General features: G+C 43.5%; 1 protein-coding gene across 3 annotated transcripts in view; it reads right to left on the reverse strand.

Annotated features, from left to right (window-relative positions):
- HMGXB4 (HMG-box containing 4) overlaps positions 1-26575 on the reverse strand; it is a 52898-nt gene that overhangs the window by 15126 nt on the left and 11197 nt on the right. The window contains exons 1-5 of one of the 3 annotated variants that reach the window (XM_050745872.1): positions 23409-23473; positions 18525-18623; positions 17713-17861; positions 17071-17149; positions 15342-16297 (exon numbers count right to left, since the gene is read on the reverse strand). In XM_050745872.1, the coding sequence (XP_050601829.1) occupies positions 15342-16297; positions 17071-17149; positions 17713-17861; positions 18525-18555 (1215 nt within the window). In that variant the 5' untranslated portion in view covers positions 18556-18623; positions 23409-23473. Of the gene's footprint in view, positions 1-15341; positions 16298-16848; positions 16917-17070; positions 17150-17712; positions 17862-18524; positions 18624-23408; positions 23474-26575 lie in introns of those variants that run through there. The other 2 variants (XM_050745873.1, XM_050745874.1) reach the window with 2 other exon arrangements.

The following is a 26575-nucleotide window of genomic DNA, read 5'->3' on the forward strand; positions in this document are numbered from 1 at the left end:
TGGTAACACAGGAGATGATCTTGAGCTTGGCAATTACCTTCCAGAAACAGAAACCAAAGACATAATCCATGAAAGAAGGTACTGATAAACTGGGGTTCATTAAAATTAAAAACTTCTGCCAGGTGCAGTGGCTCACGCCTGTAATCCCAGCACTTTGGGAGGCCGAGGCGGGCGGATCATGAGGTCAGGAGATTGAGACCATCCTGGCGAACACAGTGAAACTCCGTCTCTACTAAAAATACAATAAATTAGCTGGGCGAGGTGGTGGCGCCTGTAGTCCCAGTAACTCAGGAGGCTGAGGCAGGAGAATGGCGGGAACCCGGGAGGCGGAGCTTGCAGTGAGCGGAGATCACACCACTGCACTCCAGCCTGGGCGACAGAGCGAGACTCCGTCTCAAAAAAAAAAAAAAAAAAAAAAAAACAAAAAAAAAAAAACAAAAAAAAAAAAAAAAAAAAAAAAAAAAAAACTAGCCGGGCGAGGTGGCGGGCGCCTGTAGTCCCAGCTACTGGGGAGGCTGAGGCAGGAGAATGGCGGGAACCCGGGGGGCGGAGCTTGCAGTGAGCTGAGATCCGGCCACTGCACTCCAGCCTGGGCGGCAGAGCGAGACTCCGTCTCAAAAAAAAAAAAAAAAAAAAAAAAAGAAAATGAAAAGACAATCCACAGACTGTGAGAAAATATTTACAAGGGGCATAGCTGATAAAGAACTATTATCCAAAAATCTCTTTTTTTTAAGACAAGCTCTCACTCTGTCATGCAGGCTGGAGTGCAGTGGTGTGATCATAGTCCCCGGCTTCAGCCTCCTGAGTAGTTAAGACTACGAGTACATGCCACCATGCCTGACTTTTTTTTTGTTTTTTTGTAGAAATGCAGTCTTGCTGTGTTGCCACAGTGAGACTCCAACTCTACAAAAAATTTAAAAATTAGCTGGGTGTGGTGGTATGTGCTTGTAGCCCCAGCTACTCAGGAGGCCGAGGTGGGATAATCGATTGAGCTCAGGAGCTCGAGGCTGCAGTGAGCTAGGATTGTACCTCTGCACTCCAGCCTGGGTGACAGAGTGAGACCCCATCTTAAAAAAAATAATAACATTAAAAAAAATACATAAAATTTAAAAGCCCCAGACCCCAGGTGGTGGTTTGGAAGGGGCTTAATGACATTTCTTGGGTAGACTTTTCAGTCACTCATTCTTTGAGGCAAGAAATATTGAAGGTATTGGGGACTCAATGGCAAATGAGACAGACCAAGATCTTTGTCCGAATGGGGCTGAGATCCCATGGTACAGCCACTTTGGAAAACAGTTTGGTGGTTCTCAGAAAACTAAATGTTCTTAACATATAATCCATCAGCTGTGCTCCTTGGTATTCACCCAAAGGAGGTGAAAACTGATGTCCACACAAAAACCTGCACTTGGAAGTTTATAGCAGCTTCATTCATAACTGCCAAAACTTGACGGCAACCAAGACGTCCTACAATCAGTGAATGAATAAACTGTAGTACTATATCTAGACAATGGAATATTATTCAGTGCTAAAAGGAAACAAAGAAAGGTGTTGAGCCATGGAAAGACATGGAGGGAATTTAAGTACATATTAGTAAGTGCAAGAAGCCAATCTGAAAAGGCCAGATACTGTATGATTCCAACTATGTGGCATTCTGGAAAAGGCAAAACTATGGAGACAGTACAAAGTTCAGTGGCTGCCAGGGAGGCAATGAATAGGTGGACTACAGGATTTTTAGAGCAGTGAAAATACTCTGCCTGAGACTGTAATGGCAGATACATGTCATCATACATTTGTCCAAACCCATAGAATGGACAACACCAGGAGGGAGCCCCAGTGTAAACTATGGACTCTGGGTGATAATAATGTGTCAGTGTAGGTTCATCAGTTGTAACAAATGTACTAGTCTGGTGGGGGATGTTGATAGTGTGGAAGGCTGTGCACCTGTGGGATGGGGGATATATGGGTTACCTCTGTACTTTTCTCTCAATTTTGTTGTTAACCTAAAGCTGCTGCTGCTGCAAAAAATTAAAATCTTAAAAGAGTTTCCTGAACAAATTTCACATGAATAGAAACCACACTGGCTGGGCGTGGTGGCTCACACCTGTAATCCCAGCACTTTGGGAGGCCAAGGCGGGTGGATCACCTGAGGTCAGCAGTTCAAGACCAGCCTGGCCAACATGGTGAAACCCCATCTCTTCTAAAAACAGAAAACTTAGCCAGGCATGGTGGCATGTGCCTGTAGTCTCAGCTACTCGGGAGGCTGAGGCACGAGAATCACTTGAACCTGGGAGGCGGAGGTTGCAGTGAGCTGAGATGGTGCCATTGCACTCCAATCTGGGCAACCTGAGTAAAAGTGTCTCAAAACAAAAACAAAAACAAAACAAAACAAAAAACCCCACATCAAACCAACATTAAGAAACACAGAAACAAAATGAGAGAAGGCGGCACGACAGTCTCTGACTGGTCTCGAATTTTTAGAAAACAAATTGCCATGAGTCCTACAACTATAAGGGACTGAAAGTGGCCAACAACTTGAATGAGCTTGAACCTTGGATGAGAACCCAGCTCTAGTGGACACCTTGACTTCAGTCTTGTGAGACCCTGAGCAGAGAACCCAGTTGAGTCCTCCAGGAGGACTTTGAGCTACACAACGGTGAGATAGTAAATGGATATTGTTTTAAACTGCTAAGCTTGTGATAATTTGTTATGCCACAAGAGAAAACTAGTATGAATTCTTTTCTATTCCCTATGCATTTTCCAAAATAGCAGTTGTGGCACCCAAAAAGCCAACACAAGCTTTTGAAAAAATAAAAATTGTGGTGAAGGAGGATAGGGTGAAATCATTTGACCTTTATCAGACAAATAGTATCAAGCCATTTTAATTTTTCACTGAAATAGCAAACCAAACTAAAAATACTAAATTTTAGTATTCTTCTGGTGAAGCCAGTTCTGTTTAGAGATGATAAAGCAGTATATTGTGGGTGCTGGATTTCATTTATTAATTCAGTATCAGCTTTTTATTTCCCAACATCTTAAGTGTTTTAAAGATCCCCTCTTTCAAATCCTCCTTTATTGGGCCTAAGATACAATGGAGAGGCACCACATGCACACCCAAACACATACACACGCTCGCACAAGAGTTCATGTAAGGGGTACTCGTGGCCATTTGGCGAGGTATGGGTTAATTAGTCTGGGTGTTCCACCTGCCACTCATTCCACTCTAAGAACCTATACCTGGAATGAGTGGGACAGGAGATATAAATCTATTCTCCCCAGATAGTTTCTGTGTCTCTCTCAGTGTGGGCAACTCACTACCCAAGTGTGATTCTGATGTTTGTAGCTAAGGTAGTTTAAAAAATGAAATAAAATCGTGGTTCCTGAACAAGGCCAATGACTTCATCTGGTGGTGGAGAGAAAAATCTAGCTGCGCTGGAATCACATTCTGTTGAACTGAGACTCTGTCAGTCTTCAATGTAGAGCCTTCCTAAAGGACTTTCTTTTTTTTTTTTTTTTTTTTTTTTTTGAGACGGAGTCTCGCTCTGTCGCCCAGGCTGGAGTGCAGTGGCCGGATCTCAGCTCACTGCAAGCTCCGCCTCCCGGGTTCACGCCATTCTCCGGCCTCAGCCTCCCGAGTAGCTGGGACTACAGGCGCCCGCAACCTTGCCCGGCTAGTTTTTTGTATTTCTTAATAGAGACGGGGTTTCACCGTGTTAGCCAGGATGGTTTCGATCTCCTGACCTCGTGATCCGCCCGTCTCGGCCTCCCAAAGTGCTGGGATTATAGGCTTGAGCCACCGCACCCGGCCATGGACTTTCAAGGGAAACTCTGACTACTTACACTGTTCGCTTTACAAGCTGACTTAAAACCTAACCGTTATGTAAGATGCAACTCTAGTTTGTGGACCTAAAGTTCAGATTTCAAACTTAAGGGTTAAAAATTTTCCATGGCACATTTTTATACATTAAAAATATACAAATAAAGGATGATCTCTACCAATACAAAACATTTCCATGAGATTCCAAATGCAAGGTCAATAATTCCACTCTAAATTTTCTCATGAAAGAAAACATACAGGATGGAAGTAGATTACAGCTGGGATACACAGAAGCTTCTTTCATGAATAAAATGTTAGTATTCTAAAAACTTGGATACTTTATTATTAGTAGCAAATTACTTGCAACAAGTCCACTTAACTACATGTGACTCATGAGATGACCGTTTTTTACTGCCAGGATCACCTTTTAAATATTTGATGAGGTATGTCACAGTATCAAGAATATTCAAAAAGCAACTTCTTTTTAAGCAACAGGGTCTCGCTATGTCACCCAGGATGGAGTGCAGTGGCTCATTATGGCTCACTGCAACCCTGAATGGGTTTAAGTGATCTTCCTGCCTTGGCCTCCCAAAACTCTGCAATTACAGGTGTGTGCCACTGCTCCTGGCCCAAAATGCAACTTCTTAATGCTCTTTATAAAGTGTCCTGCTTAACTCTTTTGGGTCATAGAACTCCAAGAACCTGTTGAAAAATCTCTCCTCATAACTCCAGTTTAAGATCCTGTTTTAAAGAATACAATATTTTGGCCTGGCGTGGTGGCTCAAGCCTGTAATCCCAGCACTTTGGGAGGCCGAGGCGGGCGGATCACCTGAGGTTAGGAGTTCAAGACCAGCCTGGCCAAGGTGTTGAAACCGTTTCCACTAAAAAGACAAAAATTAGCTGGGTGTGGTGGCCAGCACCTGTAATTCCAGCTACCTGGGAGTGTGAGGCAGGAGAATCACTTAAACCCGGGAGGCGGAGGTTGTAGTGAGCTGAGATCGTACCACTGCACTACAGCCTGGGTGACAAGAACAAAACTCTGTCTCTCAAAAAAAAAAAAAAAAAAAAAAGAAAGAAAAGAAAGAAAGAAAAGAAAAGAAAAGAAAAGAAAAGAAAAGAAAGAAAGAAAAAAAAATTTGGTGATGTTAATATTACATAGGAGCCACTATTATAAGACATTTACCCACAGAAATTCCCTTAAACATCATAACAACCCTATGAAGTAAGTTCCATCATTCCTGCCAGTGTAAAAATGAAGAAACTGAGATCCAGACTCACAACTCCATGGAGTGGCAGGGCAACTAAACACAGACAGCCTGGCTTCGGAGCCTGGACTTGTAACCATTTTACCACCTGATGCTCTTCTGAACTAACTTGACTGACATACCCAAATCTGATCTGGCTAAAAGGAAAAATAGCAGATAAGTAAGGTTTCCATGCCAAAGTTTTTATTTTAACTACATTGAATGAAAATCTTTCCACATGTACTCTATACTTCCGCTCTCTCTCATACCACATCAATGAATATAATTTAACCACTTTCTGTATATTGAAATGAGCATGGTTCTTGTAGTCAGAAAAACCTGGGTTCTAATTCCTGTTCTGCCAGTAACAGGTATGTCCTGGGGCATGCTATTTCATTTATTTAAGCTTATTTCTGTGAAACTGAGATGACAATACCTACACCTCATTGGGTTCTTGTGAAAATTCAGTGATAGGCCAGGAGTGGTGGCTCAAGCCTGTAATCCCAGCACTTTGGGAGGCCGAGACGGGTGGATCACGAGGTCAGGAGATCGAGACCATCCTGGCTAACACGGTGAAACCCCGTCTCTACTAAAAAAAAAAATACAAAAAACTACAGCCGGGCGCAGTGGCGGGCGCCTGTAGTCCCAGCTACTCGGGAGGCTGAGGCAGGAGAATGGCGTAAACCCGGGAGGTGGAGCTTGCAGTGAGCTGAGATCCGGCCACTGCACTCCAGCCTGGGCGGTCTCGAAAAAAAAAAAAAGAAAATTCAGTGATATACAGTAGATAAAAAAACTAGTGCAGTGCCTAGAACATACGAGGAACTCTACATGTACAGCTGTTAGGATTGTGCTTTGCCAATTCCTACTCAGTTCTCCTGCCCCTTCCTAGAAGGCCAGTCTGGCAACAATTCTTCCTGCCTTCTACATACCTTTTGCTGGCTTTGCTTCAGTCATATCAAATTCCTGGGTTTCTCTGAATGTCCTGTGCCCTCTGGTGTCTCAGGGCCTTCACAAATATTTTCCATTCCATAACTGAGGTGCCTACTCCTATTTTCCACCTGATAATTCCTACTTGGCCTTAAGATTTGGTTCCTATGACAGCTCTCCCAGGAAGCCAGCCATTCCGGGCTTTCCTTGCACTCTCTCAGTACTCCGCCCATGCCTCTGTTGAGGTTTAACACACCAAGTCCTTTCCAACCTCTTTTACTAGACTGAAAGCTCTTTGAGGGCAGACACTGTATCCTCATCTTTGTGTCCTTACTGCCTGGCAGGATGTAAGAGCAGAGTAAATATGTACTATTGAATAGCAAAGTCTCAGAACTGTGCGTGAAGAGGCCAAGTGTGTATTCATGTGTAGCACCTCATCTGATTTCCACAACATCCTTGTAAGTGAAGTAGGCTGGGTGCTAGCTCCCCATTTTAAGCATAAAGGAACAGAGGCACAGAGGTCACATGACTCACCTCACTGGTCCTTCTCCAGTGACGATGAAGCTCTCCAATGAGCTGTAGGTTTTATAACATCTGCTTTTGCCCCTTAGAGGCCCTGTTTTCTTTCTGGTTCTTAACTATTTTCCAAATATGTGACATAACCACAGAGTTTGGTTCCTAAAGGTGGGAGGTTATATTAAGGTAGGGTATTATATGCATAAAACATAGTCTCTTTGCTTAGTCTAATATGTGAAATGAGTGGCTGAAATATTTTCAAATATATTTTGTGCTTTTGAAGAACTTAAGATGTAAGCGAAAGTAACTGTAACAGCTGACATTTACTAAGCCATGCCCTGTGCTAAGCATGTTACATGTACCACCTAATTTAATCTAACCCCAATTTACAAATGAGCAGAAGTGAGAAAGCAATCTCAGGAGAACAGACCTAGTAAGTAGCAGACCAGAGTAAGAATCCAAGTCTGCTGAATTTGAGTCAAAGATGTATCATGGCACCAAGTAACCATGTCTTAAAGTTGTGGAAAGGCATGTGGCATAGTGGAGAGATTACAGCTTCTTCCTCTGTCAGTGGGGCAAATGATACTACTTATTAATCAAGAGTGGTAACATTCAGAAAATGCCTAGGAGAGCCTGGCACCTAGTGGCCACCCAGTAAATGGTAGTGACTACTTTCTACCATTTATTGTTGCTGTTATTTAGCCTCAGGTTTGCCAGAGAGAGAACTAATGTAATAGCATCACAAGTCTAGTTATGTTTCAAACTTTTGTTTATTAGTAGATCAACAGTGTCTGGGTGTGTCAGACATTAGGCTACCTGGCCCAGCTGTAGGTTTAGAGAAAATGTGCATATTTTGGAAACATACAGATAACTAAAGGCAAGTCTCTGAAATGGCAACATTATGGGATTTTAATTAATTAATTTATTAATTTATTTTGAGACAGAGTCTCGCTCTGTCACCCAGGCTGGAGTACAGTGGCATGATCTCAGCTCACTGCAACCTCCGCCTCCTGGGTTCAAGCGATTCTCCTGCCTCAGACTCCTGAGTAGCTGGGATTACAGGCGCGTGCCACCACGCTTGGCTAATTTTTGTATTTTTGGTAGAGACGGGGTTTCACCATGTTGGTCAGGCTAGTCTTGAACTCCTGACATCATGATCCACCTACCTCGGCCTTCCAAAGTGCTGGAGTATAGGTGTCAACCACTGCACCTGGCTATTAAGTGACAAAAAATGGGCTTTTATTTGGGGTAAAACCAAAAGTAAGGTATATTTAAAATGTAACTGTATCCTGCTCCTCCTATTTATTTTTTATTTTTTTTTGAGACGGAGTCTCGCTCTGTCGCCTAGGCTGGAGTGCAGTGGCCGGATCTCGGCTCACTGCAAGCTCCGCCTCCCAGGTTCACGCCATTCTCCTGCCTCAGCCTCCTGAGTAGCTGGGACTACAGGCGCCCGCCACCTCACCCGGCTAGCTTTTTTGTATTTTTTAGTAGAGACGGGGGTCTCACCATGTTAGCCAGGATGGTCTCGATCTCCTGACCTCGTGATCTGCCCGTCTCAGCTTCCCAAAGTGCTGGGATTACAGGCTTGCTTGCTGTTCCAACAAAAAGCTTCCAATTCAATGAGATGATTTTTAGTGGGAAATCATCAAGATATTACCACATGATTTCTCTACTCTTCCTTAGAAAGCAGGACTCAAAACCAATAAAACCAACCAACCAACCAAACAACAAAAACCACCTCCGAAACAACGGAAAGGCTACTTTTAACCCAGGAAATAGTGCAATTTCCCTTCTTTGTGTTGGTCAAAATCCTCGAGTAAGAGCCCACCGCTGCTACGTTCACTTCCACACCGCTCACTCTTTCCTCAACCCCCGATCCAGTTCCATTCCTACCTACCGCACTTGAACTCCTTGGCCTCTCTGGCATGAGATCAGTCTACTCTTGAAGCTGTCTTTCTCCTCCCTTCTGTGTTTCTCCTCCAACATAGCTGTTCTATAAAATTCTGCTCTGAGCTCAATTTCCTCTTATCCATTTACTTATTTCATTTATCACACACGAACACCCAATTTCTCACCCAAGTTCCAGCCAAATTCTAGGTCTTGAACTTCCATTGCCACTGAGATGATTATAGTATTTACTGAAGGCTCACTAATGTGCTGAGCATTGTGCAAAGACAAAGTTCTCCAATGTTCTTGGTTCACAGTGCTTATGTGGGTTTTCAATGTGGTAGTTGCTTTTTACCTCTAGAGCACACACATTTGGCTTTGAAAAGATAGGGCACTACTGAAAAGAATGTAACATACCTCGTTGAAACTGGGAATTACTTTGAACTAGTAGTTCATAAGGTATCTGAGAGATGTCAAGTATTGCTGTGTGTCTCAAAATGTATTTAAAATATCAAGCATTATCCTGGTGAGTTTGATGTGGCATCCCAGAGCACCTTGGCACACCCAGGTCCTAAACATTTTTGCATGTATTGCCTCATTTAATCCTCACAACCCTAGGAGGTAAGTCTGTTATTATCCTCAACTTAGAGTTGTTCTGTAACTTATCCAACATCACATTGTTCTAAGTGGTCAAATAGAGCCAGGAACTGGACTCAGGTGGGCTCCACGCCTATGCTCTCAACCACTTAGCTATGCTGAATCTCCTGATCTAAATGTAACTTATCTTCTCCCAAAACCAGCTATTCTTCTCACCTTCTCTATTTTTATTCGAGTCCTCGTCCTAGAATTGAAGGCAGAAGGGGCCCACAGAGGCCTGTGGCATTTCTAACAGTTGTCTCTCCAGTGTCTGCTCGCTGTAGGCTGAAGACACTGCTCCTAAATCATTCTTTTCTATCTCTGGGTGAACTTCGTCCCTGACTTTTTATTTATTTTTTTGAGACAGAGTCTTGTCATATTGCCCAGCTAGCTGTGAACTCCTGGGTTCAAGTAATCCTCCTGCCTCCCCCTCCTAAGTAGCTGAAACTCAGGTGTTTGCCACCGTGCCTGGTTAATTTAAAAAAAAAAAAAAAATTAAGAGCTAGAGTCTTGCTGTATCACCTAGGTTGGTCTCAAATTCTTGGGCTCAGGTGATCCTCCCACCTCAGCCTCCCAAGTAGCTGGGATTACAGGTGCATGCCATTGTGCCTGCCTGTCCCTGACTTTTATATAGTTCTTTTCTACACTGAAACACAACCCAGGAAAATATATTTTTAAAAAGGTTTACAGGAATTTTTATGCATAAATCAGGTTTAAAAACCGCAGTGTATACACTACAAATATTTGTTGGACAAATAAATGATTAAATTCAGATTACGACTACTTCAGATTTTTTGGACAGCCACAATCAAATATTAACTCTTAATAAGGTTTTTGCTATAAACTAAAATTCATTTTTCACTAGCAACTGCTAGCCACATGGGCAAATTATAGATAAGTAAGTCCTTAACTTTGAAGAGCTTATTATTTTTCCAACGTATCTAGGTTCAAAGCTGAAGAGATATTTCTTAGACTCATTTATATTTCTGGCTTCCCAGATACAAGCCCACTAGGTCAGCAGTCTCCAGCCTTTTTGGCACCAGGGCCCGGTTTCATGGAAAACAATTTTTCCATGGACCTGGGGCAGGGGCAGGGGCAGGGGTGGAGTTTAGGATGATTCAAGTGCATTACATTATGCACTTTATTTCTATTATTATTACATTGTAACATACAATGAAATAATTATACAACTTACCATCACGTAGAATCAGTGGGAGCCCTGAGCTTGTTTTCCTCCAAATAGATGGTCCCATCTGGGGGTGATGGGAGACAGTGACAGATCATCAGGCATTAGATTCTCATAAGGAGCCTTTTGGGGTTTGCGACAGGGTAGAGCATGACAGGGTTTGTGCTCCTATGAGAATCGAATGCTCCTGCTGATCTGACAGGAGGTGGAGTTCAGGCAGTAATGTGAGCGACGGGAGTGGCTGTAAATACAGATGAAGCTTCTATGGCTTGTCCGCCGCTCACCTCCTGCTACGTGGCCTGGTTCCTAACAGGCTATGTATGGCTACTGGTCTGTGGTCTGGGGATTGGGGACCCCTGCTCTAGGTAGATCTTGTCAATTTTTCCTTCAGAGCCTCTCCTGAATCGATCTCTTCAATTTTATTTCTCTCAAGCTTTTTTTAAAAAATTCTTTTTTAAAGAGACAGGGTCTTGCTCTGTCAACCAGGTTAGAGTGCAGTGGCACAATCAAAACTCACAGAAGCTTGGAACTTCTGGGTTCAAGTGATCCTCCCACTTCCACCTCAGGAGTAGCTGGGACTCCAGTCACACACCACACCTGGATCTTGCTTGATTGCCCAGGCCAGTCTTGAACTCTTGGACTCAAGCGATCCTCCTGTCTCTTAGGTTTTTATTACTAACCTTCTGGACTATAATAACTCTCTTGGTTATTAGTCTCTCCCTAGTCTAATCTACCTTGTACAATTCTATCATTTTATTCTTATCATTTAGATCATAACTAAATCTTGCTTATAAACCCTACACTGCCCGCTGCCAAGTCCTTTATTTTGGCATTTAAGATTCTCTACAATTTGCTCCTGACCTACCTTTTCAGTACTATGTTTTCATCTACATATTCACTCATTTGACATATACTTACAAAGTGCTTACTAAGGACATTGAGGAGTTGAAGATACTATAAGGTGGTAAAGGAGCTTATGTTCTGCCCCAAGCAGACAGCGCTGAGAAGTTAAAGAAATTGGGTGTAGCCCCTTCTATGAATTCTATTTTGTTTGAGATGGAATCTCACTCCGTCGCCCAGGCTGGAGTACAGTGGCACAATCTTGGCTCACTGCAGCCTCCGCCTCCCAAGTTCAAGCAATTCTCCTGCCTCTGCCTCCAGAGCAGCTGAAATTACAGGCGCATGCCACCACACCCAGCTAATTTTTGTATTTTTAGTAGAAATGGGGTTTCACCATGTTGGCCAGGCTGGTCTTGAACTCCTGACCTCAAGTGATCTACCTGCCTCCGCTTCCCAAACTGCTGGGATTACAGGTGTGAGCCACTGCACCAGCTCCTTCTATGAATTCTAAGAACCAGTCTTCCCTTATAGTCTTTAGTAAGGGAAAGAGAATATGTATAAAGATAATGCCAATCAATACAAGAAAGAAAATAAGTGCAATAAGACAGCAAGGTAATATGGGAGTTTAGATGTTAACTCTAATGGGGGGTGTTCAGGATGTCTTAGAAGAGGTGGCATTTGATTAGGTCTTGCAAAGAGGGCAGAGCTTCAATATGTAAGAAGAGGAAGGTCACTGTAAAAAATGAGCAAAGGAATAGAGATAAGAATGTATGGGAAACAAGTCTGATTTCCACACAGTGTATGTACAATAGACTAATAAAAGGTAAAGCTGAAAAGGGAGGATTAGGCTAAATCCAGACACTTAATGAATGCTTGGCCAACGTTTGAACTTACCTGATATTTACTCCTTTGACAAGTATTTACCGACTGTCTACAATAGGCCAGATGGCAGGTTAAACGCTAGGGATACCAAGACAGACGTGGTCCTGGTCCTCTTGGAGCTTAGAGTCTACCATAAAAGCAGTAAGAATTCACTGAAGATGCAGAACACAGGACTGCCATCATCAAGGTGCTACTTAAGATTAAGATTACTCTGGCATCAATGTGTGAGATTAACTGCACGGTAGAAGAATAAAAAAACAAAACAAGGCCACTTATTACAGTAAGTTTAGAAAGGAATGAGGCCTAAGACAGTGGCAGTGGTAATGGAGGAGCTAAAGGCTTGAAAGATATTAAGAAGGAAGACCATCAAGCTTAATATTTGTGCAGAAATAGTTGGAAGGGAGCAGGGAAGGGGGAAATGTAAAAGTGAACCATGAGACTGGAAAAAATCCAAACAGTTGTCAGCTCTGGGATTGGGGATGGATTGGAGAGGGGTATGAGAGAGTTCTCTGGGATGATGGTTATGTCTGTATCTTGATAGAGGCTTCACCACACAGGTGAGTACATCTATCAAAACTCATTATATACTCAATGTCTATGCATTTCACCATATGTAAATTTTATCTTTATGTTTTTGAGACCAAGTCTCGCGCTGTCGCCCAGGCTGGAGTGCAGTGGCGTGATCTTGGCTCACTGCAGCACCTGCCTCCCGGGTTCAAGCTATTCTCCTGCCTCAGCCTCCCTATATGTAAATTTCATATTTATAAATTCCTGAAAACAAATATTAAACTCAGGTTAATGATATGTAAGCTGAAGTGTTTAGGGGTGAAGTGTATGTTACCTGCAATTCACTTTGAAATACATTAAGAAAGATAACATGGACTGGTGGATGAAAAGATGGGCAGATATATGATAAAGCAAAAAGAAAATATTAACTGTAAACTCCTGGTGGAGAATATGCAGTTTTCATTATACAATTCTTTCAATCCTTTTTGTTTGAAAAATTTCATAATAAAATGTTGAGAAAAGCGATAAGCATTCAGTTTTGAGTTTGGGTTGACTGGCGGGATACTGGCAATACAGAAGATGTAGGTAGGTTATGTCCATTAGTGACATAAGTAAGGGTTTGAGGTACCCAAGGCATTCGAGTAGAAATATTTACCAGGCAGCTGGAATTGCATAGGTAGAGTTATTTTACTCTGCTGCTTCCTGAACATCTCTCTGCCTCCATGTGTCCACTTCCACTGAAACCTTTTCCTTCTTCAAGCTTTCCCTGACTACCCTGTGCTCCGACATTCAGCATTGGATGATTAGTTCATGGCATTATCACGTCACTAGACTGGAAATTCTTAGGATAAACAGAATCTTATAAAGAACACATAGTGTTTATTTCATAAAGCAATTTTCAAATAAACAACTGAGTAACACCTGACTTAGTATTGGAATATCCAGGTCTTTATGTTCACACTGATTCCTGGCTCAGTGGTAGAGTCCTGTTTTTTTTGAGACAGATATAAACAGATACGTGTATATATATATATGTATATACATACCAATAGATATAAACAGATATAGATCTATAGAGAGACATAAACAGATAGATATAAACAGACTTTCTTAAAAGGCAACCTTTACAGCAGAGAATTCCCATTCCCAGATTCTTTTTTTTGAGACAGGGAGTCTCACTCTGTTGTCCAGGCTGGAGTTGCAGTGGCAAGATTATAGCTCACTGTAGCCTCCACCTCTCGGGCTTAAACAATCCTCTCACCTCAATCTCCTGAGTAGCTGGGACTATACATGTGCACCCCCACACCAGGCTAATTTTTGTATTTTTTTTTTTGTAGAGACTGGGTTTCGCTATGTTGCCCAGGCTGGTCCCGAACTCTTGGGCTCAAGTGATCCACCTGCCTCAGCCTCTCAAAGTGCTCAAAGTGCTGGGATTACAGGCGTGAGCCACCACATCCAGCCCCAGATTCTTAATACATTTGATTTTCTCATTCTTAGTAGCTTTTCTTCCAGATTTTATTTCACATTGCATTTTGCAGAACTATAAATAAAAAAAGAAACCTTTAATGACATAGTTACGAGACCCTAAAGTTCACTGCTAGAAATTGTTGAATTGTGAGGAAAGAAATCAAACCAAGGTGACTGATTTATCATTCCTATCTCTCTAATCAGCAGTGAGCTCCCTAAAGTCAACTATGTCCTGCTTGTTTTTTTACTTCCTGGTACTATCTACAGCATTGAGCTTGGCATACAGTAAGCACTCAGACAGTAAAAGAACATACATTCGACACTGAAAAGAATACCAGAAAGTAGCCAACACCAGCTGGTGGAAAGTCATTAGCTATTCTGTTAACTTGATTGCTCAGTGTTCTACCAATTTTGATAGTCTATTTTTCTTTTCTTTTCTTTTTTTTTTTTTTTGAGACAGAGTCTTGCTCTGTCGCCCAGGCTGGGGTGCAGCGGCCGGATCTCAGCTCACTGCAAGCTCCGCCTCCCGGGTTTAGACCATTCTCCTGCCTCAGCCTCCCGAGTAGCTGGGACTACAGGCGCCCGCCACCTCGCCCGGCTAGTTTTTTGTATTTTTTAGTAGAGACGGGGTTTCACCGTGTTAGCCAGGATGGTCTCGATCTCCTGACCTCGTGATCTGCCTGTCTCGGCCTCCCAAAGTGCTGGGATTACAGGCTTGAGCCACCGCGTCCGGCCGATAGTCTATTTTTCAAAATGAACTCAAAGAACACCTTTTGACATCTCCCAACTGCCCTAAGCAGACAGTGATGCTAAGTGAAAGAAACTGGGTTTAGCTCCTTCTATGAATTCTAAGAACTAGTTGGAATAAGCCACAGTGTAACTAAACCTATTCCTGGCACAATGGGAGAGCAACTCTATTAAGAAACCCTAGGCCGGGCATGGTGGCTCATGCCTGTAATCCTAGCACTTTGGGAGGTGGAGGTGGGTGGATCACTTGAGGTCAGGAGTTTGAGACCAGCCTGGCCAACATGGTGAAACCTCGTCTCTACTAAAAATATGAAAAAAAAAAAAAAAATTAGTCGGGTGTGGTGGTGGGTGCCTGTAATTTCAGCCACTTGGGAGGGTGAGGCGTGAACCTGGGAGGAGGAGGTTGCAGTGAGCCCAGATTGCACCACTGCACTCCAGCCTGGGCGACAGAGCAAGATTCCATCTCAAAAAAAATAAATAAATAAAAGAAAAAGAAGATTGCTCCTATTTTTGTATCAGACGGACTGGGCCACTGGTAATATTTTATACTTTATATCATTCCAACATATCCCCCAAATGTGCTTAATTCCCAATGGTTTACCTCAACTACTTAACTTAAAAGTCCATTGACTATCCAGGAAGAACCTGCTTCATCTCTTATCCCCACCACACTTAAAAGATGCTTTACCTTTTCTCCTCTCTCTCTCTCTCTGTCCTTCTCTTCTTTTTTCTTTTTTTTCTCACTATGCCCATCTGTGTGGAGGCCAGGAAGTGGCGGGGGAGGTGCTGCTGCTCCAGCGTAAGGGATGCTGGGAGGAGGGCCAGATGTCACTGTGACCTCTCCCACTGGCAGAGCAGAAAGTCCTGAACTTCTCTTGGATTTGGAGTGTCGCTTCTCTTTATGCTTCTCCTTGTCTTTCTTCTTTTTGCTCTTCTTTGACTTCTTTTTCTTCTTGATTTCCCGGTAAGAATCATCTATCACTAACTCCCCAGCCTCTAGTTCCCCACCAGAGGATGAGTCTGATTCTACCAGAATAGGTTCAAGCCCTGAAAGATCAAGGTTACCACTGTGGGACTCTGGGAACTGGGAGGCATCAGACCCACAGCCTTCAGGGCCAGGAGATGAATGTGGGTCTGAGGATGACTTGTGCTTTTTCCGGGCTGTTTTCAGAAAGCTCTGTAACTCATGTCCTAGGAGTAAAGCACCCTGCTCATCCCGAGCTGATTTCTTTGAGGATTTTTTCACAGTTGCTTGTTGAGAGGGATACTGAAAAGACTCCTCATCAACAGAGCTGCTTCCCTTCTCCTTTGGTGAGAGAATAAGTTTCATTTTCAAACCATCAGGCTCCCGAAGGGTCAGTGTCTCTGTGTTCACATACAGAGGTTTCATTTTTTTGGATTTGTGGGAGGCACCATCCTCCAGGGGTAGTTCCCCACTGCTTCCACTGACTTTCTTCCTGTGGTGCTCCTTTTTACTCTCCGAATGGCTTGAAGAGCCAGAGGATTTCTCCCCCATCTTTTTGGAGGGCTTGGAGCCTGCTGCCAGTGGGGAAGTGATAGCTTTCAACAGGTCCATAGCTGTATCGGTAGACTGTGGGCTGGACTTTTTCTTTTTCTTCTGTGACGATTCCAAAGACGAAATGTCTAGAAATAATCAGGAGAAGTACTGTCAATATGGTGGGAAGCAACTTCTAACAAGCTTCCTCTCTCATCAAAAGCACCTAGCTAACATGAGAAAGAGGCTAACAGGAATGATCTGAAGGGAGACCCTTTAACTGATTCCTAACATTAAGAAATGATGCCCTCGTGCTTCTTGGCTTGGTGGATTCTGCCTCTGACCCTGGATATAGTTCTTGCCACTAAAGTTGTTTCTCTTCATTGAGTCTTCAGAAGCAACCAAAGAGCACATACCCAGAAGAATTGACTATAGTTGTGGGATTGTGGGAAGTTAACAATTCAGAGTGCAGACAGAGTATCATTTGTTTCTGTGTTCAGGACAAACCCATTCTGGGAAAAGTTGAGTCTCGTCAGCTACGTGCATAACACAGCTAAGAAAACTGGTTCTGTGAGTGGATATACACTTGTTGAGAAGTGACCCACAGGTGCAGGCCAGAGGACTACATATGGCAAAAGGGATGCTAGATAACAATGGGCACAAGATAAGTGGATGATTGGGGGGAGAAGGAACCTGGTACCTGGTGTATCACAAATGCAGACTGTTCTTCTATGCTGAATCCTCCAAAATACCAGCCCTCCACCTCTCTCCTCCTTCACACTGGTTTATCGGCACTCAGAACAAGAACCACTGTCCTGTTAAATAGGCCACTGAGTCAGCAACATCTGGATCCCTTTCCCCTACCCCGACTCCAAGAACCAGCGATGTGTTTATCCCACCTGTTGCCCATTCCCATCCTCACCTCCATAGTAGTAATCATCAGAGGAGTGCTTCCTCTTCTTCTTGTGTGTGTCCGTCCCCAAGAAGTAAAGTTCGCTATCCTATAATTAAAGAAGAAGAATTGACCAATAATAAGATGATGAGGCAAATGCAGTTTGGAACCACTCTTGTCTTTGATGATTTCTGACTTTGGGAAACAAAGCACAAGAAATAATAAAAACAGATGTGCACATTTTATTTTTCTTTTCTAAAGTTATTAAAAAACACTTCCTTCTTCAAATATTAGGAAATATGGTAAGAAGTAGTTTAAGACTTTCCTGGTGCAGTGGCTCAGGCCTGTAATCCTAGCACTTTGGGAGGCTGAGGCAGGTGGATCATTTGAGGTCAGGAGTTTGAGACCTGCCTGGCCAACATGGTGAAACCCTGTCTCTAATAAAATACAAAAATTGGCCGGGCTTGGTGGCAGGAACCTGTTAATCCCAGCGACTCGGGAGGCTGAGGCAAGAGAATCGCTTGAACCCGGAAGGTGGAGGTTGCAGTGAGCAGAGATCACGCCACTGCACTCCAGCCTGGGCCACAAGAGCAAAAAAAACCTCTGCATCAGAAAAAAAAAAAAAAAAAAAAGTAGTTTAAGACTTTCCTAATTTAAATTTTTAGGACTTACCTTCAACTTCTTCTTGGAAGAATTCCTGACCTGAGCAGCAATTTCTTCCTCTTCCCTTAAAAAATCTTTGTAAGAACGTTTTTTCTCTCGTTGGCTCCGGCCAGCTGCAAGTCCTATGTCCTCAAAGGTATGATCACCATCAAAACAATCTGAGAAGCACAGGTTTATTTGGGAAAGGAAATGAGAAAGTCAAGTAAGTAACGACCAAATCACCATGCAGGTAATGCAACAGTTCCTCTATTTCCAAATTAAAACAATGTTTCAATCAAGTCCACTGAAATACAGGGCTAGACCCAGGGGAACAGAATATTTCTTGATGACCTGGCTGCAAATACAAGAATCAAACCTGAAGAAACAATGTTTCCACGCTATGCAAAGGCCCCATGTGCGACCTCAGATATGATTTCTTAGTTGTGATTTGGTAGGTGGACACAGACTTGCAGACGAAAGGCTGAAAAGAATAAGGATTCATGATTCATGTGCTGTGCTGCTCTCTGTGGGAGTCCAGGATGTGATTCCTATCCCCAGACTCCTGCACACTGGAGCTGGCAAGGACCAAGAGTGCTGCAGGGGATCACCCCAATAAACTAAGAGACTCATATTTCAGACTCTCGTGTTGGAACCCCTGTCCTGGTTTTCGTTTCCATGGGCCCAGTCTGGGGATGGCGTGGAGGCTGAGTGTCATAACAGTGCTCTAGACCATCACTTGGGAGTCCAGGCTGTGGTGCCCAGTCCTGGTCTCTATATCCATGGGCTGCAAGGATTGAAGAGGATACCCCCTTTGGAATGCTTCTCAGATTATGGGGTCATACCTTCTTTCTTCACGGAGTCATCATAAGCCATGGTGGTCCTGCAGGGCCTTTGAGAATGTGTCACTGTGTCCAGGCTCCTTCCCGTCTACAGGACCAGGTCTGAGAAACAAAGAAGGAAAACCCTCCTGTAATGCGAAATCAGAGGAGAAGCAACCTTCCAGATGGAAATGTGTAGTGATCCAAGGGCCGACTGGAAGGGCAGCAAGAAATAAAGGAGTGTCTTGTCACCTCCTCATTCTCTTTGTAAATATAGTGGGGTTGATACTGCAGGAAGTACACTAGGCTTAATTAGATTTCAGTCATGAATTAAAGTTGTCATTTGGGGAAGTATATAAAATACCTCCAATACAAAAAATATTTTCAAAATTAATGAGAATTTCTGAAATGCCAACAGGACTGACAACACTGAGACAGGGTAGAAACCAACATTAAGTTAGAGGGATAGGTTCAATCATGGTTATAAAATACACAGGTAAAGCAAGACGCAGAGAAGACAGATCACACCAAACATTTGAAGACCATAAAATCCTACCAACTGGATTGGTGAACTGGTAACATCTATTGCATTGTAATTTAAACAGAAATGATTAACTGTATAGGAATATTAAGTATCTTTAGAGCATAATTTCTTTTGCATTTTGGGGGGGGTTACATGAATTTGTTAAATTTATGTAATTGTAAAAGCAGGTACACTCCTTACATCAGTTGACCATGTGACAGCTGTCACCACCACCAAGGCTTTCTTAAAGGCTAGGTGAAAATAGGGAGATATTTATCATTTGTCCACTGGTCATAAAACTTTTATGATTAATAAGATCTTCACTAATAAGAATTGCTATAATTTAAATGTTCTAGATATTGTATTGAGTTTTATTGAATTTTTACAATCTTTTTTTGGCATTTGAGTTTATATGTCCATTTTGACTTTGACGATAACAATGCTATAAAATGCACTGTAAGTTTTTTTTTTTTTTTTTTCTTTTTTTTTGAGACAGTCTTGCTCTGTTGCCCAGGCTGGAGTGCAGTGGCAGTTTCGGCACACTGCAACTTCTGCCTCCCAGGTTCAAGTGATTCTCCTGCCTCAGCCTCCCCAGTAGCTGGGATTACAAGCACCTGCCACCACGCCCAGCTAATTTATGTATTTTTAGTAGAGATGGGGGTTTCACCATCTTGGCCAGGCTGGTCTTGAACTCTTGACCTCATGATCCACCCGCCTCAGCCTCCCAAAGTGCTGGGATTACAGGTGTGAGCCATCGTGCCCAGCCAAGGTAAAGTTCTTTAAAAGTTTTAAGAACAAGTAATGTCACAAGTCCTTCAGGAAATTTAAAATTACATATTAAATATTTTGGCAATGTTCTCATCCAATTAAGTCAGATGCTTACAAAGTTAATCTAATTGATCATTTATTTAAATTTAATTTGACCTTCATTATTATAAGGGGATTTAGAAATACTGAAGGACACTTAAATGACACATTACTAATTCCTTCAGGCAACTGTGGACAATACTGAAGCATGGAACTTTTGTGAAAGAAAAGATGAATTTGATTAACAAGGGAAGCTTTCATAAGTTACATTAAAAAGACTTATTTGCACAAATCAGATAAAATACAATGTACAGGTAGGCCTGAATAGGAAAATGAAGCATTACGAAGAATGATTTATAAGAAAAGAAACATAAAGCATTTCTTCACTTCTCTGAGAAGTGAAATAAAGAATGGATTTGGTCAAAGTAACAGAAGCTAGAGTAATGAAACTACATTAACTGGATTGTTTTAAAGATAAACTGGAGAACTGCCTGTTCGAAGGGCCTTTTCACAGGAAACGAAGGGGACATAAGGTCAGGCCTCAGATAAAAATGTGAGGAGGCAAGATACATAATGTAGCCAGTTTTTCATGTTCCAGCATTTAAGGATGAAAGTTTCTCAGTGGAAACTACTGTCCTCCCCTTTCCACCCAAGTGGTGCTGACTCCAAAAGGGGCGCAGGTAGGACAAGGGAAATATAGGGAATTATATCCATTTATTTGAAAACAGCATACCCTCTCAAAGGCACTAAAATACTGAGTGTATAAGAAAAATATACAGATTATATTGGTTTTCATAGGCTGATAACGCCAAGAACCACTGGAGACCTCAAATTAAACACTTTCTGTGCATGAATTTTCATGCATGAATTTTGGCAAAGAATATTTAAGAAATAATGGCAAAAAACTTAAATATTCCATGTCATACATACAGTCATCAATGTTTTGTCAACAACAAAATGCACTTGTAAATATAAGCAGAGGCTGGTCCTGAGACTTACAAACAGGCCTTCCCTTTGGTAACATCAAAATCAACATAAAACAGAGTTGGGCAACTGAACAGAACAGAAATAAGTACCTCTGAAAACAGAAAAAAAGAAGATGACTGTATCGTGGTCTTGTTACTGGCTGCTTTAAAAAACTTGTGGATTAAAAAGTTGTGTGAAAGGGAATAGAAAATTAGGAACTGCTTCTCAGAGGCACAGGCCAACACAGAAAATGTGTTAGCATTACATACTAGATTAGGTCTGCCACTGTTTACATTTTCTTTAAAACACCGAAGAGCACTTTATAATTTACTGGATTAAATAACCTGAAGAAAAAAAAGGAATGAGGCCTGAAGACAAGTCCAATTCACTAAAGAACTGGGGCAGCCAAGAGGTTGGAAAACTAAAATTAAACACAACGGACTGTTATCACTCACAGCTTGGGCAGATCATGGGCCTTGAATTTCTACATTCTTTAAAATCAGGATATTATTGCAGCTCAGGGTTTAGTTTTGGTTGCTGACTCATAGAAGAAAGATACCAGATAAATCTCAAGCAACAGTGTGAAAGAAAGGCAGAGTTCAGGCAACATTTATATAAGATCAGACGAACCCCTGGTATTCCTTCCAGGTCTTGAATACGATCTGTGAAAATTCAGAGTCCAGGGGTAGAGAGTAGATTGTGAGGATTAAAGAAAATGAAAAATACTAGGTTTGATTTTCACATTAGAAAAGGGAGGTCATAATTACATTACATGTTGGCAAATGTGAAACAGGTGTTAACCCATTCTCAAGTCAATAATTTGGGAGTTTATAAAATTCAATGTTGTCAACTCCCAAGAGGCAGGAGTAATTTTGTTTGTCTCAGTGTGCCAAGATATGACAACGTAAGTTCATTATTTCATACTGCTGATACAAGTAAAAAACTGGTACCATAAAAATGTATACTTATGAAATGCACAAATTGTTAAATAGCTCTTCGGGGACTTTTCTTTAGGATATGAAAAGGAGGCGGCAGAGTTGCTCTTTCTCTTGTAGACAAGTATACAAGTTATGTTCAGGCATAGGCCTTTGGGATGACCAAAGTATTTAGGAGGGAAAAAATCCTCACATATAGTACTTTGTTATTTCGCAACTTCAAATTATACTAAAAAAAAGGTTTCAGATGTTTGTTTTTTTGAGGTAACTTGAGCTCCCGCAATCAACAAGCTTCTTCACCCCATAATGTAAATGAGCATTGAAAAAAAGGAAACAAAGTGAGTCCCGCAAACCGGCAGTAAGAGAAATTCTGAAATCCAGGTCTGTTCCAGGATGAGAGCCAGGTCCAAGATTCTGCGTTCTCTTCTTCCAACACTCCTTTCAATAACTCAAAATGCCAGTCAGTGCAGGGAAAGGAAGAGGCACATCCGCCGGTTGGCAATTTCGGAAATTTTCTTGTTACTTCTAGGATACAGGCAAGTGATGCCTTCTCATCTTCGTCCAGGTTTCCTCCAATCTCCGAACACAGTGACTACGAATCCTCTTGCCACTCCCTTCTCCAGGGACCTACCTAGGCAGCACTCCCAGCCCCTGCCAGCTCTGGAAGCTGCAGAGATCCCGACAGTCTGGGATGGGGATGGAATCCTCTCATTGCAGTGCAATTAAGCGGAACCACGACCACCGCACAGATTGGCTGACAACACACATTCCCTAAGATCAGCGATAGAAATTTTGACAAGCCTTGTCCAATCAACAGGCTTTATTTGGGATTCAGTTTTTTTAATTTGTTCTATTAGGAGGAAATATAATCAGCCACCAGCTTAGCCCTCAGCAAGAGGGGACAGAGATGTTTCTCCGCTTTTGCACGCTATAAAGTGAATCTACAAGTAGTAGTTGGTGGAGGGAAAATGGGCCTGCACGGAGAAGGCTCCCACCACGAAGGCATGGCCAAGCCGGGTTGCACGCAAAGAATACACACAATACCCGGTGCTTTACACAAACAGCCCCCAGGACCACCATTTTTGTGGTCCCCACGGCAAACGAGTGGGATTCTCCCGGCAGTTCTGCAGCAACAGCTAGTTCAACAAAGCTCTATGAAAAGGAAAAGAAGAAAACTCCTCGTACCTTCTCCTGCCAGCCGCGGCCCCAGCCCTCCTGTGGCCACGGCCACGAGCGCCTATCCCCTGACAGCCCGAGGGACCCCCGCATCGCGGGTTCCGAGCCGCACAGCTCGACCTGGACCCGGGTTCCCGCGTCCCCGGCGGCCTTACGGCGCCCCCGAGGGCTGAGACGGCCCGGGCAGGGGGAGGGGCGGCCCGGGTCCGCAGGCCCCCGGGGCGGCCGCACGCCCCCTCCCGGCCCCGCAGCTTTCCCGCCTTCCCCGTTTGAACAGCTCCCGCCCGCCCTCCTCCTTCTGCCCGCTCCAGCCCCTTCCTGGGGGCGGCTGCGGCCGCTACTCCAGTCCCCGGCTCGGCCCCTGGGGTAGGCCGCGACGGGCCTGGGGCACCCCAGAGGTGGTGTCGCGGGCCCAGGGCGGCAGGTGGCGGCGGGGCGGGGCTGCTGCCCCCTCAGGGTGGGGGTCCAGCCCGGTCTCCTGGGGTCTCCGCTCGCCGCTACCTTCACTCGGCTCGCCCGGATCCCGCCTCAGCGCCGCCGATCGCCGCCATCTTGGAGAAGGAGAGAAAAGCGCGAGCGGCCAGGGAGCCTCAGTCGAGCCCAGAGCGCAGACTCGGGCTCCGGAGGGGGAATCCCGCTCGACCAAGAGCGCCGAGCGCATCGAATAAAACTCGGAGCTTGCTGAGCGCGGGAGCTGGCATTTATTTATTGAGAATTTGCTACGTTCCCAGCCTTGCGCTAGAAGCTTACAAACATTATTTCACTTGATCCTCACTGCATTCCTGTCGCATTTTGCAGAAGAGAACCAGGCTGGGAGAAGTGACGTGCCCAAGGATACACAGGTAGTTGGAATATGAGACCGAGTATTACTCCAAGTCTTCTGATTCTGAATGCAGTGCTTTCCCCAAAATACTATGCTGTTTTCTTTCAAGATATTTTTATACAGCAGTTCTCCTCTTTGCAAAACCTAGATCTATGCAGATTAATAGCAGCGTGCTTATTTAGACTTCAGCATCTACATTTGAGCATTTGGCATATTAGGGGTGAGGTGGAAGAACTTATCTTTGTGACAATGTACAGTAAAATAATTTTCATGGCGAATCATCTACACTTTTTAGTTAGAAACAGTCTTCAGAGAGAGAGGAAGAGATGTCATTTACAGGCGAGAAACAAGTTTTCTGATTTGCCGTGGAGAACTTGGACCAATGAGTAGAAATTACAGTGTATAGAACTTGGTTTAATATGAAGAAGAACGCCAGGGGCGGTGGCTCACGCCTGTAATCCCAGCACTTTGGGAGGCTGAGGTGGGTGGATCACCTGAGGTCAGGAGTTCGAGACCAGCCTGGCCAATATGGTGAAACCCTGTCTGTACTAAAAATACAAAAAATTAGCCCAGCATGGTGGTGCATGGCACATGTCTGTAATCCCAGCTACTCGGGAGGCTGAGGCAGGAGAATCACGTGAACCCGGCAGGCGGAGGTTGCAGTGAGCCAAGATCGCACCACTGCACTCCAGCCTGGGGGACACAGCGAGACTCCATCTCAAAAAAAAAAAAAAAAAAAAAAAAAAAAAAAAAAAAATATATATATATATATATATATATATATGAAGAACTTATTTTTCTTGTACAGTTCAATAGTACAATGGGCTTCCTTGTGAGAAGTGAGCTCCCTCTCACTGGAGCAGCGCTCAAGCAAAAGCTGGTGTTACTGTAAAGCAGAGAGGTTAGAGATGTAGACTGGCTTCTAGAGTTGTCAACCCCATGCAACGTAAAATCATGTGCGCAATGTGTGTTTTCCTGGGACTCAGGCCCCATCAAAAATTAAGAACCCCTGTCCTAGCAGATTTTCCATTGCAGAGTTGGGTGAGTGCTTGAAGACGAGGTAGTCATGAGACCAACAGAAGCAAGGTGATTTGTCTAAGACCACACTGCTCATCAGTGATCAGATGAAGATGAAAAGCCAGATTGTTGGACTCTTGGTTCAGTGCTCTTTTTGCTCTATCATGCTCTCTCCCCCTGTGCACTGAGTACAAGATTGATTCTGTTCCTTACAACTGTGAGGTGCTGCGATGTTAAAACACCTGAGAGAAAGTTGCTGAAATCATTTGCAAAATGTAACCGCACATACTTAATAAAAGTAGAATGGCCTTTTTCTCCGCAGCTCCTATCCTACTCACCAAAAAGACAGGCAATGAATTTCACCAAAAGGTGTTAGATTGCATTGCTGGGACACCTTGCCTGATGTTAGGCTTTCCTCTGAGGCATTTAAGAGCCCTAATGATGTATTTCCTTTTTGTTCTTCAGAGCCCTAAATCCATTGGTCAGGATGATTTCAGTTGTGACAGAAAGCCATTTCCATGTGGTTCCCCAGAAGAAAATGTATTGGCTCACATGATTGAAATTTCCAGTATCTGCAGACAGGGTTACATCCAGGGAGATAACTCAGGCTGGTCCCTTGACATCTCTGTGGTGCTCTCCTCTGAGTTAGCTTTATTCTCAGATTCAGGTGATGACTCCAGCAGCTCCAAGCTTCATCATCTTTCCTGCTAGCAGTGTCCCTGTGGAGGGAGGTTTTGTTTGTTTGTTTGTTTTGAGACAGGGTCTTGCCCTGTCACCCAGGCTGGAGTGCAGTGGCACGATCACAGCTCACTGCAGCCTCGACCTCCTGGGTTCAAGCAATCCTCCCACCTCAGCCCCCGCAAGTAGCTGGGACCACAGGTGCATGCCACCATGCCCAGGTAATTTTTGTATTTTTTGTAGAGATGTTTTTTTTTTTTTTTTTTTTTTTTTTTTTTTTACCATATTGCCCAGGCTGGTCTCAAGCTCCTGGACTCAAGCAATCCACCTGCCTTGGCCTCCCAGAGTGCTGGGATTACAGGTGTGAGCCACCATGCCTGGCCCTGGAAGGGGTTTCGTTTTCCCTTTTGTTTTGGCAAAAGCAATGGGATTGATTCTTCTTGCCTGAATTGGATCATGTGCCCAGACAAAAAGCAATCACTGTGAGCAAAGGTGTGGGGTCTGCTGATTGGCCAAATGAGGTCACCTGCTTACCTCCAAAAGTAGGTCGGGGTAGACACCAGGAAAATCAGGGGTTGCTGTCAGAAGAGTAAGTGCATGTTAAGTAGGCAAACATAGTAGCTGTCCACGCAATGTACCACTAGCTTGGACTTAAAAGTGTAATGAGCCCTATTGGTCCCATTTCTTCTTTTAGTCCACCTGAAGATGGAGCATATCAAGTTCTTGCTCATTTTAAGCTCCTGGAGACCTGAAGTCAGATCTCTCCTCAGCCTACTCTCTCAATCACAAAATGCTATTAACTTGTTCCCAGTCTTGGATCATTGCACGTCCATTTATTAAACAGATATTTGTCAAAAACACAGCATGTGGTGGGTGCTGTCTTAGGTGTTGGGAACAGAACAGTGAAGAGAATTGAGAGCCCCTGTTCCCCGGGAGCTTACATTCCGGTTGGGTTGGGGCACACAAAATTAAGATATGAATACTATATTCAGTGATAATCAGAGGTGGAGAAAATAATGCCAGGTTGGCTAAGAGAGTACCAGCAGGGGATGAAGGTAGGAACAGCTTATTCTTTAAAATAGTAATCAGGGAGGCTTCTCTGTTAAGGTGCACACCGGAGCTAGCTCAGCTAGAAGTGGGTTGGTGGTGG

Source organism: Macaca thibetana, chromosome 10 (assembly GCF_024542745.1).
Source record: "Macaca thibetana thibetana isolate TM-01 chromosome 10, ASM2454274v1, whole genome shotgun sequence".
NCBI lineage: Eukaryota > Metazoa > Chordata > Mammalia > Primates > Cercopithecidae > Macaca > Macaca thibetana.